The sequence below is a fragment of the Idiotropiscis lumnitzeri genome, chromosome 8 (assembly GCF_059441095.1).
Source record: "Idiotropiscis lumnitzeri isolate Australia: NSW breed Sydney's pygmy pipehorse chromosome 8, RoL_Ilum_1.0, whole genome shotgun sequence".
Classification (NCBI taxonomy): domain Eukaryota; kingdom Metazoa; phylum Chordata; class Actinopteri; order Syngnathiformes; family Syngnathidae; genus Idiotropiscis; species Idiotropiscis lumnitzeri.
The window spans coordinates 2,512,501-2,526,727 of record NC_142398.1 but is presented as its reverse complement, the minus strand read 5'-3'; the positions used below and the strand labels follow the sequence as shown (position 1 = coordinate 2,526,727).

Below are 14,227 nucleotides of genomic sequence, written 5' to 3'. Positions count from 1 at the left end.
GTGCTTGGACAGGAATGCTAATTTTGTTTTTTTGAAGACATCCATAGGCTGTCGTCATCTCAATGAATGGGCCAGAACCACATTGTCATCTGGCATAATTTATTAGCATTAGCATTGTGAGAGTGTCTTAGTCAACTTGGAAGGTGGCCTATTTTCCCATCATGTACTGCATTAGCGCATTTTAATTCATGTGTTCAACCACCTCTTCTCGTATTAGCGAGACAATCTTACAATTTTAGACTATTCTACTTAACTGCATCGTGCTACGTTCAACGAGCATTCGACACCTTTCATCATATTTTTAAAATGTCTTTCCTTGCTCCTGTTATCACGTCATCTTTTATTTTTTTAAAAGATTATCTCCTCGTCCTGTAATGTAAAGGACGTTAAAAGATTAAAAACAAAATACTAGTTAGATGTTTTTCTACAGTATGGCTGTTTTTTTCCCATAATTACGCTAAGAAAGAAAAAAAGTATTAATGATGTACAAGTCCAAACGGTGGTAACAATATAATTCAAGCTGGAAAATAAATGTTGAAAAACAAAAAAGAAGTTACATTAAAACAACTTTAACATGGATTTGAGCTCAAGTTTGACTTTGTCTCTGTCACCATCTAGTGGTCAAGTTCAGGTTGTCACCAAAGCAGAAAGAAAATGGATGATTTGTTGATGCACTTCTGGATACAATACAATTCAAGGCTAATAATAGCTCAAGTTACTTTTGCCAAGAGTTTACCGGTAAGTTTTTTTCCGATAGTAATGTAATTGTAATGCATGTGGTATTTAATGTAGTACCTTAATCAGTTAAGTAAAGTTTTGGCCGCTGAAAGTATTTTGATTGTAATCTTGATCTCACTATTTCATGTATTTTAATTGGACTTAAAATAAATGAACAAAAATATGTCTATTTCGACGACGCATTCTGAGATCGCTAGCAAAAGCAAAGTTAAAGAGTTTGAGTGTTTAATGTAGTTTTAACAGTAGTATTTATGGTAGCATTTACATGTTTATATGTTAGCAATAAATGTATTTTAATCGCTGTATTTGTCTTGTTTCATGCATTTTAGTCATATACTCTATTTGGCATTTAATGCAGTATTAAATGGCATTTATAGTCATAAGGTTTGTAGTTTTATATGTACATTTGTTTTTAAAAATACAAACTTGAAATAAGTAGATTTATTTTAATAAAACATTTTTAAATGCTTTTGAACCAACATATTCTGCAATAGTTATGTGATATCTCTTAAGCAAGTCTCCAACTAAGAATAAAGTATTCAATATATTGTTTCAACAGTGGACATTAACTGCCATATTTTTAATATTTGACTCATAGACTCGATGTAATACATTCTGGAATAAGACCAAGTCAATTTTATTTTCCATTGAGAACACTTGGGAGTACCACATTAAGCCACCATATGTAACCAAACGCATACATTTGAGCAAAATGTTTTATTTCATCGTCATCAACAAACTCGACTTATAGAGTCCAGATGCTGGAGAGACAGCTGAAAGTATCTCATACATCCATATGACAGACACGCAATTCAACAAATCTTTATTAATACATGACGACCCAATGTGAGTCATTAGGAAGCTTCAAGATTCCTTTAAAAGAATGGTTTCGGATTCATTCTTTGTAAAAAGACACAATCATTTGAAGATCTATAATTCTACATTATTGGTATTTTTTAAACTGATGGATTCATCAAGAGTTGCTGTTTAGCATAGCTTTAGTTTAAACAGAACCAAAAGAGAAAAAAAAAACACAAAAGAAAATGAACCCAAAGCTCCTTTGTCTTTTGGAGTGACATCAATTCAGAATAGCTATAAAGTTTGCACTCTATGAAAGGTTAGCTTTCGTGCGCCGTGAGCTTACCAGCTAGTTAGCAATTATCAGGAATAGCCACCATTTAGCTTAAAAATAAACTCACAAAACCAGGAAAAAATAAGTAATACTGAACAAAACACTTCTGTGTCCTTTAAAGTGATGTCATTTCAAAATGTGACACAAAAGTTTGCCGTTGTATGCGAGGTTAGCTTTCTTTTGCTGCAAACTCACCAGCTTATCAGCTATGGCAGTTGAGTGAAGCTTCGCTTAAACACAAAGCCAAGAAATAAAAAACGACATAAAGTTTGGCTGATTGGTGTGGCAACAACTTTGAGCTAGGAGTCTATCGTTAAGCTGATACTCTGAACCTCGTCTTATAACGTTCCAAAATATGCTTACCCTGTTTTCCTTAAAAACCAAACAAAAAATGTAAAATAGCAAACTACTTGATTGATAACCTTAGTGTAGAAGGCTACTTAAGACTCATTGGCTAAGTTTAGCGTGCTAAGCTTACGATCACTTTGGAATGTTGTAACACCATGTCATTATTGTATGGTGTAGCTTCCATTAACTCATCATTTGCTAAGTTTCAACATAACACAAAGCCTACAAGTACTGAACAGACGCTTATGTTTTGAGGACGAGCATTGCCGAGATGTGCTTGCAGTGGCGTCCAGCATGATGTCAAAACACAATGCACCCCAAATAAACGTTTTTTTGTTTTTTTTAATACCTCAGGACAGCTAGAACGAGTGTCTGTGAGCTTGTCATCTCTGAGGCTATCTCAACAACCTGTTTTCCATTCAGACCGTGTTTGGAAAAAAAACAGTCAAATGCATGCCAGTTTTTTTGTACTTTTATAAAACAAAACAAAGATTTTTAAGGTGGTTCAGCCAATGACCAAAAGAGACACGGACCGTGCGTCAGTTGAAAACAACAAAACAAATGTTTTTACTTTTGTCCCAAAAATCAAAATGAGTTTTCTGGTATTATGTAGTGTTTTTGTTTTTTTTAGTTTTGTGTTCTTTTTGTCCAAGTATATTTTTTCATCAGAAAGAAATACAAATATTACTAAAGTTTTGTGGATAAAAATAGGCACGGTGGCCGACTGGTTAGCAAGATGGCCTCACAGTGAGCGACAGCATCGGGCGTGGGTTCAATCTCTGCTCCGGCCAACCTGTGTGGAGTTTGCATGTTCTCCCCATGCCTGCGTGGGTTTCCTCCGGGTTCTCCGGTTTCCTCCCACATTACAAAAACATGCATGGCAGGTCGATTGGACACTCCCAATTGCCCCTAGGTATGAGTGTGAGCGCGGATGGTTGTTCGTCTCTGTGTGCCCTGGAATTGGCTGGCAACCAGTTCAGGGTGTCTCCCGCCTACTGCCCGAAGATAGCTGGGATAGGCTCCAGCACCCCCCGTGACCCTAGAGAGGAGAAGCGGTACAGAAGATGGATGGATGGATGGATAAAAATAAAACCTAAAAAAATTACAAGAAATAGTTTTCTTGATAGTTTTGCCTAAAAAAACAGGAACCAAAAAAAAAAAAAAAAAATACAAAGGTTTTACCTTCATACAATTGTTTTGTTGACGGTTTGACTAAAAAAAAACGACGAACTTTTTTCACTTAAGAGCAGTGAAAATTATTTTAGGCGGCTGAGTAGAAGCAGGTGGAAACAAAGATTTGTATATTGCATTTAAAAACAACAACAACAACAACAACAAAAAGCACTTCTTGATGCTAAGGAATCACTCGTGAAGAGGATTAGGGTCACAAAGAAAAAAAAAGGTTGGATGGATTCTGACTTTATTCTCAGAATTCTGACTTTAAAGTGAGAATTCTGACTTTAAAGTGGGGAGAATAAAGTCAGATCCTTCCACCGGTTTACGTTAATATGAAAATGACTTGAAATACAGTTAAAACAATGAGAGAAAAGTAAAATTACTTCTCTTGGCTTTGGTTGAAAAAAAAATCATGAACCAAAGTCCTTTTTCAAATGAAAACATTTCAGTATCAAGAGTGGTTAAATGTTGATGTAGCTTGATACTTCAAACATTGCAAGAATATTTCGGCTAAAAAAAAAAATTGACTTCTCATTGAGAGTTTGTGAATTCAGGCCTGAGGACATACGTCCTTAATGTCCTTTTTGTCTGTTCCCAGATTCTTCTGCACTTTTTTCTTTTTTCCCCTCAATTGTCTGGCAGGCTCAGCGCTGGCACCACGGTGTGTGTGGATGCAATAGACAATGCACACACTTGAACCTAAACACGCGCACACCCACACACACACACACCCACACACACAACAGAAAATGGAGGAAGTGCGTGTCACAATGCCTGGAAGGCGCCATTTCACAATAAGATGACAACAACAATGAAGAAAAGACGGAACAAATAATAGTGTATCAACACTTGAATGGGGAAAACAAAATTCAGCAGAGAGCAGCTCACGGACAAAATGTATTTAATTTGGACAGAACAAGGAAATAATGGCGCTTCAGCTCAAAATTGTTCAGGACATTTGCAAGTAACTGACCAACCAACCAGCTAACTAACTCACAGATGGCCTTTATTAGTCCCACAATGGCAAATTTTGCAGTGTTACAGCAGCAAAGATATAGATCACACAGAGATGGCGGCATAATGTAGCTGTTAATGTATAACATTAGCAGCAAACATTTGGAAAAGCAAACGTCTGCAGATATACACAGTATATACGTATATACACTAATCCCCAGGTATAAATACACTTACATCCCTCAACATATACAAGTGTAAGGAAACACTCCCAACTCACTCGATAATTAACTAGCAAACCAACTTACTCGCGCTAACTGACTTTCTGACAAAAAAATCTCACTTACTAACCAACTAGCAAAATAACTAACGAAGTAACTAAGTAACTAATCAATCAGTGAACGCACTAACTTTTCTACACCAAAACAACCAGACAAAAGACTAACTAACGAACCTGGCTAACTCACTTGGTCACTCTCTTAGCAGCAAACTCATTCAGCAGCTACCTAACGACCCATCTAATAACTCTTTAGCAGACTAACTCACCTGCTAACCAATAAGCTAATAAACTGACTAGTGATGGTCAAAGTGTAACAAACAAACCAACTAACCATGGTCAAAACTAATGCGTGAACTAATAAACTCACTATTGCTAAAGTGTGGTCAAATGATACTAAAATGCAGTGGTGGGCGGTCAAGGCCTTCTCTGCTGGCCCAACATAATCAAGAAATCATGATCATATTATTCACATTGATGTATTGTATATCCGAGTGTTGTATTTTTAGTGAGAGTTTTTATCCAATCAGAATTCAGCTAGCTTGTGTTGACAGGCAGATTTCACCATACCACTAGAATGTACTATTCATCAGAGGCCTTCAGATACAATTATGTGGGCCTCTCTTCTATCAAAGTCAATGAGCTTTTAGTGGTGAAGGTGATGAATGCGTTTTGTGATTGGATACTCACTCATGAAGGGGCAGCGCTATGCGGAATCAACACACCCGGAAGTCGTAACTGGCAACCCTTCAAAAATCTAGAATATATTCTTTCTTATTTTAAACCACAATGCCCGAAGGAAGGAAAAGTGTGGATTTAATTGCAGATACACTTGCAAGACCATTTTCAAGATGGACCTTTCAAGAGAAGCTAGGTTGTCCAACACTCACTCAGTACTCTGTGTTTTTGTATATTTGTCCAGCCGTGGTGTCATAAATCATAGTATTATGAGGGGATTCATTCAAGTAGGACTAAGTGGGACTTCACTGAAGGCCTACGTGTGAAATGTGAATTACTAAAATGAAACTAACGAATTAAAAACTAACTTCCCTTTTTAAATTCTATCTTCCTTAACTCTAACTATATTACATGAGATTATCCACATTAACTAATAAACCAACACTGCCATTTTAGGGAACAACGAACTATATTTTGATAGCTTAAATAAATGACCAAACCTTTGTCAAAACACTAACTAACTAACTAACCACCCGAAGCGGCACAAAGAGCTAATGACACGCAATGTGACATTTGGTGGAAGAAGCAAACTAAATATCGTTTGTCTGTCTACTCAGTTCCAAAGATAACAAAATAACTGGTAAAAAAAATTAATGATTTATCTGTTGTGTTACCTTGTTGGATCTTGTTGTCTTGAGAATGGTCCTTTGAGATTGATAGTGTTTCTCTCATCTTTGCTGTAGCTAAGAGTAACCTGATCAAAACATTGATACAATTAGCCTGATATGGTCTAAATCTAAATACAATCAAAAAAATTTTTTTAAGAATCAGATTTTGAATTGTAAATGTTTCTTTCTTCTTGGCTTATATAAAAGCAGATGACAAATTTCAATAAATAACAAATAAGTTGGCAACCCTGTGGTTTTGAAAAGTAGCTCCTCTCCGTTCGCAGTCATGTTGTTAGTGTAAGCAGTGAGGTGTGTGTGGTACCTGTTCATGCAACCGTGTCAACAGTGCTAGGCTCTCCAGGTGTGAGTGGAAGAGTGGCGAGCGGATGAGGCCCACACCCAACAGCGCCCCCACGATGTAGCCCACCGCGCAGTCGTCCGGCAGACGGATACGCTCGGCCGTCGATAAGAAGGCACCTTCACTGAAATGGACGATAACTAAATAAATTGAGAGTGGTATATCACGCACCACAAATAAAATGCTATTCTACAAGATGGAAAAAAATGTGGTACCTCGCCCAAGGTCGCATCTTGATGGCAAGACCGTGACTCACACAGAACCCAGCGCCCCCCGTGGCGAACCAGAAAACTACCTTCCTCTGCACACCACACATACACGTACCCATATACACACTCACACACATACACACGCACACATGCACACACATACGCACTTTGGTTAGCTATCTCTGAAATGCTCCACAACCGTCTTGCAAATGCGCTACTTCCAAAATGTCGTTTATACTGTATGTTGAGCGAGTCTTAACTTCGCTAAATGCTAACATTCCCCTAGAAAAATGTCCTTCTATTGTAGCTATGCTATTGTGTTATACAGTAAATGCGCTACCTGCTAACAAGCTATAAGTAAGCTAACGGGCCATCGATATCCTTTGGGCCAATGTGCTAACATCCTAAATGTTGATCTATTGTAACTAGGAAGTGTCACAAAAGTGGTAATTCCTGATGTGAAAAATACATCGAAAAAAGTGCTAATCTGTTTGTAAATGCACCAGCTCCTAATATACTGTGAATATGCTAATTGCCAATGCGTCTAAGTGCCACCATTGTACCATTTTAGCATTGGGGAGCATCTCGGTGGCCTCTAGGGGATACTCCAGACTGGGCCGTCCGATGTAGATGTCTTGCGTATGGCTGTACTGAGACAATAGCCTCAAGAGGGCGCCCATATTCAAGTAGTTGTCATCGTCCATGTGACAAAACCACCTACAATCACACGGTTTAGCAAATCATTTTAGCAACATTAGCGTAATTATGACAAGTTTGTTTTTATGAGATTGTCAGCGCTTGGAATATTTTTGACACAGCATATTTTATACTGCTAATGACGCTTTAGGAATTATGTAACTATGATATGTTACCAATGATTTCTTTCTAGCACAAATGCTGCATTACATGAATGTGGGAAGCTGGCGTTTTCCAACCTCTGACCTGGTAAAGTGCACTGGAGCGGCATGTCCAAGTCGCGAAATGGGAGAAGAAATTATCGATCCCAACTTATACAAGTTGCTTCAATGTGACGTCACTCGACAATGGCAACCCCAAAGTAGAATCAAACCGTTGTTGGAGTTGAGTTTTGATAAATGCTTCTTGTTTCATCCATGTTTAAAATATTCAGTAAATATGAGCCTGCTAACTTTAATAATCGACATTCTGTCCCGTATGCGTTTAAAATAATGCCAGTAATCGTAATACAATCCTTCACCGTCAATGGAAATTCAGAATACCGTATTTTTACGGCCATAAGACGCGCTGCATCAAAGGGCGCTATTTCCGTATTTTATGCATATACTAGGTGCGCCGCACGACAAGGTGCTAGCTCAGCTGCTCGCGCTAGCTGCTCGCGCTAGCTGCTCGCGCTAGCTGCTCGCGCTAGCTGCTCGCGCTAGCTCAGCTGCTCGCGCTAGCTGCTCGCGCTAGCTGCTCGCGCTAGCTGCTCGCGCTAGCTGATGCCAGCTCACCAGGACTCAATCCCCTAAGGGATCGCTGCCAGAGGTATCACCCCGTTTCAACGACAGATGTCCTGAAACTATAAGGAATTACTGTCAATTACCTTGTCTCTAACCAATAAAAGGTGTCATGGCAATAGTCTACTAGACAACGTCTGGGGAGGGACTGGTCACCACACTCCTTAGAGTCACGGTTTCAAATCAAAACCAAAAAAAAATTCAGCATACAAGCAAACAATGAAACAAAGAAATAAGATTAACACAAAACATGTATCTCTCATGCCATCTATATACCCAAAAGAAATAAAAATAACACAAAAAGATTATAGCAATGGCTTCTTGGGAGCCACTCAGCCTTAGCCAATTACAGCAATGGCTTCTTGGGAGCCACTCAGACTCAGCCAATCACATGGCTGTTTAGAGAGATGTGCATGGCTGTTTAGAGAGATGTGCTGTTGTGCTTTGGGCTTTTTGCAGTTTGTTGTCTAAACCTGGGACGTTTCTTGCTTGCAATAACATAAATGATAAGACAGACTACAACATTGTGGACAGCTGCCCTTTTGTCCAGCTTTCTCCTACACCATCACCCAAACACCATAGTCACATACGGCTGCGACGGCGGCCCCACAGGCAACCACTGCCGAGTCTCTACCTCACCAACGCCAGATCCGTGGTCCACAAAATCGACGAGCTGGGATTACTAATCCTGGGGAACCGCTATGTGCGAGACAGCAGTGTGATCGTCGTCACGGAATCCTGGCTGCACGCCGACGTCCCCGACGCTAGCATCCAGCTGACTGGGCGCTCGCTACATCGCGCGGATCGGACGAGGGCCACCGGTAAGAGAAGGGGCGGGGGCTCTGTGTTTACGTGCATGAGAACTGGTGCGGCGATAGCACGATCGTCGAGAAGCACTCTTCCCCCGACATCGAGTTCATGTCCGTTAAATGCCGGCCTTATTTTCTCCCGAGGGAGCTAACGGTAGTGATCGTCACAGCTGTTTACATCCCTCCTGATGCTAACACTAGCACGGCGCTCTCGCTGCTCGTGTGCGTCATCAATAAACATCAGCGGGCCCACCCTGATGGCGTTCACATAGTAGCGGGAGACTTTAATAAGGCCAATTTAAAGACTGTACTCCCAGAGTTTCACCAGCATGTCAAGTGCCCAACGAGGGGAGACAACACTCTCGACCATGTGTACTCGAACATCAAGCACGCATACAGGGCCCTCCCACTCGCCCCCCTCGGCCAGTCAGACCACCTGTCCTTGCAGCTCGCACCTGCGTACACCCCTCTCAGGCGCAGATTCAGGCCCACCACAAAGACTGTGAAAACCTGGCGTGATGACGCTATGAATGAATTACAGGACTGCTTTCAAGACACCAACTGGGACCTCTTTGATCATCAGGACCTTGATGTCTACACGCACTGTGTACTGGACTACATCAAGTTCTGCATGGAAACTGTGTCCCTACACAGGACCATACGGACCTTCCCAAATGCGAAGCCCTGGATGTCCAGCAGGGTCCGCTCTCTCCTCAAGGCCCGTGACGCTGCCTTCAGGTCGGGCGACAAAGCCCAGTACAGGGTGGCTCGTGCTGACCTGAGCAGAGGCATCAAGCTAGCCAAGGCAATCTACAAGGGGAGGCTGGAGGCCCACCTTGCCAGCAAGAGACCACGGGAGGTGTGGCAGGGTCTACGGAGCATCACCAACTTCCGTGGCAGAAGCACGACCTCTGTAGACCCGAGTGCATCGCTGGCAGAGGAGCTTAACTGCTTCTTCGCTCGCTTTGACTCGCCCCAACTGTCACACCCCTGCACCTCATGCTCCAACTCCCCCCCACTCACCGTAGAGGAACTCGATGTGAGGCGCGTGCTCCTGGCTGTTAACCCCAGGAAAGTTACTGGACCCGACGGAATACCGGGCAAGGTCCTCAGAGCATGTGCCCACCAACTGTCACATGTTTTCTGCAGGATCTTCAACCGCTCCCTGGCTCAAGCAGTCATCCCCTCCTGCTTGAAAACTTCCACCATTATTCCTGTCCCCAAAAAGTCACCCGCCGTCCACCTGAATGACTACCGTCCTGTTGCTCTCACACCAGTCATCATGAAGTGCTTCGAGAGGCTGGTTCTCCAGCACATCAGAGACTGCCTTCCTCCCACTCTGGACCCCTACCAGTTTGCATACCGGGCTAACAGATCCACTGAGGACGCCATCGACACTGTTCTGCATGTTGTGCTGGGCCACCTGGAACAACAGCAGAGCTATGCAAGGATGCGCTTTGTGGACTACAGCTCGGCATTCAACACGATCATCCCAGACATCCTCGTCGCCAAACTGGACATTCTCGGCCTCCCTGCCCTCACACGCATCTGGATTAAGGACTTTCTGACCAACAGACCTCAGACTGTGTTGCTCGGCCCCTACACGTCCTCCACCCGCACGCTGAGCACCGGTTCCCCTCAAGGATGCGTGCTGAGCCCTCTCCTATACGCCCTCTACACCTACGACTGCAGCCCAGCCCACGGCAACAACACCATCGTCAAGTTTGCCGACGACACGACAGTGGTCGGTCTGATCTCGAAAGGTGACGAGACAGCCTACAGAGAGGAGGTAAAGAGGCTGACGGCTTGGTGCGAGGACAACAGACTGCAACTCAACACTGCAAAAACAAAGGAGATCGTCGTCGACTTCAGGAGGAACAAGACGGTACCGCCCCCCCTCTGCATCGAAGGCGTGCGTGTGGAGAGGGTCCACACGTTCAAGTTCCTGGGAGTACAGATCTCCGATGACCTTTCTTGGACTCATAACATCACAGCAGTGGTAAAGAAGGTCCACCAGCGTCTGCACTTCCTGAGAGTCCTCAGGAAATTCAACCTGGGCAGAAAGCTGCTGCTGGCCTTCTACCACTCGTCCATCGAGAGCCTGTTGACGTACTGTGTCTCCACCTGGTACAGCGGCTGCACTGAGGCGGACAGAGTGAGGCTCCAGAGGACAGTCAAAACAGTGCAAAGGATTATTGGCTGCCCTCTCCCCTCACTGTCGGACATCTACACCGCCCGGTGCCTCAGCAGGGTTCTCAACATCGTCAAAGACAACACCCACCCAAACTCACACCTGTTCGACCTGATGCCCTCTGGCAGGCGCTACAGATGCATCAAATCGAGGACCAATAGACTGAGAAACAGTTTCTGTCCGAGAGCCAGTTCTATCCTGAACTCTCACACACACACGAGACCACCCTTACCTTGCAGAACAGCATCGTGATGTGTTTTTATATACCCTTCAGTATTATTTTCCATTGCACTCTCTTATTTATCTAATTTATATATTTGTCTGTATTATTGTTGTATTGCACTGGAGAGGGGAGCTCTCTAATCTCGTTGCACTCTTGAGTACAATGACAATAAAGGGATTTCTAATTCTAATTCTAATTTCTAATAATGTATAAGTCACGTTCAATTTGACCAGCAGGGTGTGCTAACATGCACTCCATACAGCCCAATGAGTAAAATGATTGATGGTCAAGAGTGATGCTCAGTCCATATAATGGGCGCGTCGCTTTAAAAGGCGCTTTGTTTGTTTTGGGGAAGATTAGGGACTTTAAAGAGCGCCCTATGGCCCGGAAAATACGGTAGCTATGAAGCTTGAACCGTACGCAATGTTAGCTTACCTTCGCTGTGTGCTTACCAGCTAGTTAGCGATCATCAAGAGTAGCCACAGTTTAGTTTAGATTTAGCTTAAAAACAAACTCACAAAGCCATAACAAAAACTGTAATACTGAACAAAACACTTCTGTGTCCTTTAAATTATGTAATATAAAATTGTTTGCGGGGCGGCACGGTGGCCGACTGGTTAGCACGATGGCCTCACAGTGAGAGACAGCATCGGGCGTGGGTTCGATCCCGGCTCCGGCCATCCTGTGTGGAGTTTGCATGTTCTCCCCGTGCTTGCGTGGGTTTCCTCCGGGTACTCCGGTTTCCTCCCACATTCCAAAAACATGCATGGCAGGCCGATTGAACACTCGAAATTGCCCCTAGGTATGAGTGTGAGTGCGGATGGTTGTTCGTCTCTGTGTGCCCTGCAATTGGCTGGCAACCAGTTCAGGGTGTCCCCCGCCTACTGCCCGAAGATAGCTGGGATAGGCTCCAGCACCCCCCGCGACCCTAGTGAGGAGAAGCGGTACAGATGATGGATGGATGGAAAATTGTTTGCTGTTGTATGCGAGGTGAGCTTTCTTTTGCTGCCAGCTAGCCAGCTTCTCAATCAAAGCTGTTGAGTGAAGCTTAGCTTAAAAACAAAGTTAAAAAAAAAGATTTAAAACAAACACTTGCAATATAAATTAAAAAGCTCCTATATTGTTTATTTTAAGATACCTCTATTTGTCTTCAAATCTTGAAATGGCCTTGCAACCAGTGTACCTCTCTGAGCTCCTCCACCCCTACGCACCTGCCTGGTCTGCGGACCAAATGCTACTGGAGGTGCTGAGGACTAAGCGAAGCCTCAGAGGGGATTGCTCCTTTTCTGTTGCCGGTCCTTCACTCTGGAATGACTTTGCATTAACGTTGGCACCTATATAATAGGTTGGCATGTAAAAATTACACAAGTACTAACTATTACTTGTTTTTTTAACTCGCAATGGCCGAAGGATGTAAAAATGTAGATTTGATTGCTAAAATATTTGCAAGGCCATTTTGAAGGCGAACCTTTCAAGAGAAGCTGAAGTGGTCCAACACCCAGGTGTGTATATTATTTCTCCTGCCGTGATGTCATAAATGATGGGATTATGTGGGGTATTTATTCAAGTTGGACTAAGTAGGACTTCACTGAAGTGAAATGCATGGCCTGCCACTGGTTAGCAGTAAGAATACATGTACAGTTACATAAAGTACTCGCGTCATTCTCAGAACGTAACATTGTAACGAGTCATGGCATAGAGGTTAGCATAGTTATGATACTGTAATATCTGTTCATTGTTGTATGTGAGGGCGGCATCAGTTTTGTGGTGGGTGACGTCATTGAGAGGGGACGAGCCAGGTTAGGGAAGATTGGCTTGGGCAGTTAGTCTGAATGTGGAGCGTGTGGGTGTGAGTTGTGGCCATCAGCATCTCCTGCATAAATGTGTTTATTTCGTTGATGTTTTTGATTAATGCGAACAGTTTCCATTGCTGACTGTGTGCATCATTGAATACTGGGACGGGCATTACAATACTTTAACACTTGACATATTTAATAATAAGAGTTGTCATATTTCCAATGCATCATCTGTTTGCATCACGTATGGCACATGCAGCTTTTGCCTTCACGACCTTGTCTAACTTACTTCTTGTCTGAGTTGATGAAGGCATTGTACTCAGCGGCCATTTTGCAGGACAGCGCTCGTCGACTGTGAGCTGCCGAGCAGTTGGTTTTGATCAGGTGCAAACCTAATGACCACAACAACATAACACTTTCTTAATGTTTGTTCATTTCAAGAACTACGTATTGCTGGAGTTAAAAGTATTCATTGGAATCATCTATCATTCCGCTGTCAAGCTGGCCGACGAACAGTCTGGTGGCCAACGCTAGCTAGTCTTTTGAAAACATGGCAAAACGAACGTAGTCAGCATTTTTTTTATCTCCCAAGTTATTGTTAGGTGCCAATGCATTAGCTACCAACGTTACGCACATTAGCTTCTGATGTTAGCTCAAATGTTAGCCACCAAACATTAGCTTCTTTGTTAGCTTCCAACGTTTCTTCCAGTGTTAGCGCCGAACATTAGATATTGAAGCGCTAATATTTGCTGTGTTTTTTCTAATATTAACGTCCCATGATGCCTTGTATTAAGGCTGCTCAATTGTGAAAAAAATATTAAGGCTTCTGTAATTTCCTTTCCTACCAAACAAAAAATATATCAAATTGCAAACTTCTCTTTTCACCTTTTACAAATTAATAAACTGGTCATGTGGGAAAGTTTAAAACCCTTTATGAAGCTACCAAATCTACTTTCCCTCACCAGATGAAGTTATATATCTCTCTATCTGTTTGTCTGTCTGTTTGACTTTGCAGCATGATGCACAAGTGGTGGGTACGTCTTGTTCACATTTCTTGCGCTATGGATTAGAATTATGGGTCCTCAGGCTTCCTCCAGCATTCCCAAACCCTGCATATTAAACAGCCATAAGACGGAAGAAAAAAACTGACAAATATTTAAAAATAAACATCATATTGATTAGTTTTTTTGCA

General features: G+C 42.5%; 1 protein-coding gene across 1 annotated transcript in view; it reads right to left on the bottom strand.

Annotated features, from left to right (window-relative positions):
- Positions 1–1,436: 1,436 nt before the first annotated feature.
- LOC148331491 (beta-1,3-N-acetylglucosaminyltransferase lunatic fringe-like) overlaps positions 1,437–14,227 on the bottom strand; it is a 24,354-nt gene continuing 11,563 nt past the window's right edge. Inside the window, exons 3-8 of the mRNA XM_088302462.1 lie at positions 13,325–13,427; positions 7,102–7,255; positions 6,545–6,630; positions 6,294–6,453; positions 5,978–6,057; positions 1,437–4,093 (exon numbers count right to left, since the gene is read on the bottom strand). Of these exons, the coding sequence (XP_088158588.1) occupies positions 4,039–4,093; positions 5,978–6,057; positions 6,294–6,453; positions 6,545–6,630; positions 7,102–7,255; positions 13,325–13,427 (638 nt within the window). The 3' untranslated portion in view covers positions 1,437–4,038. The remainder of the gene's footprint in view (positions 4,094–5,977; positions 6,058–6,293; positions 6,454–6,544; positions 6,631–7,101; positions 7,256–13,324; positions 13,428–14,227) is intronic.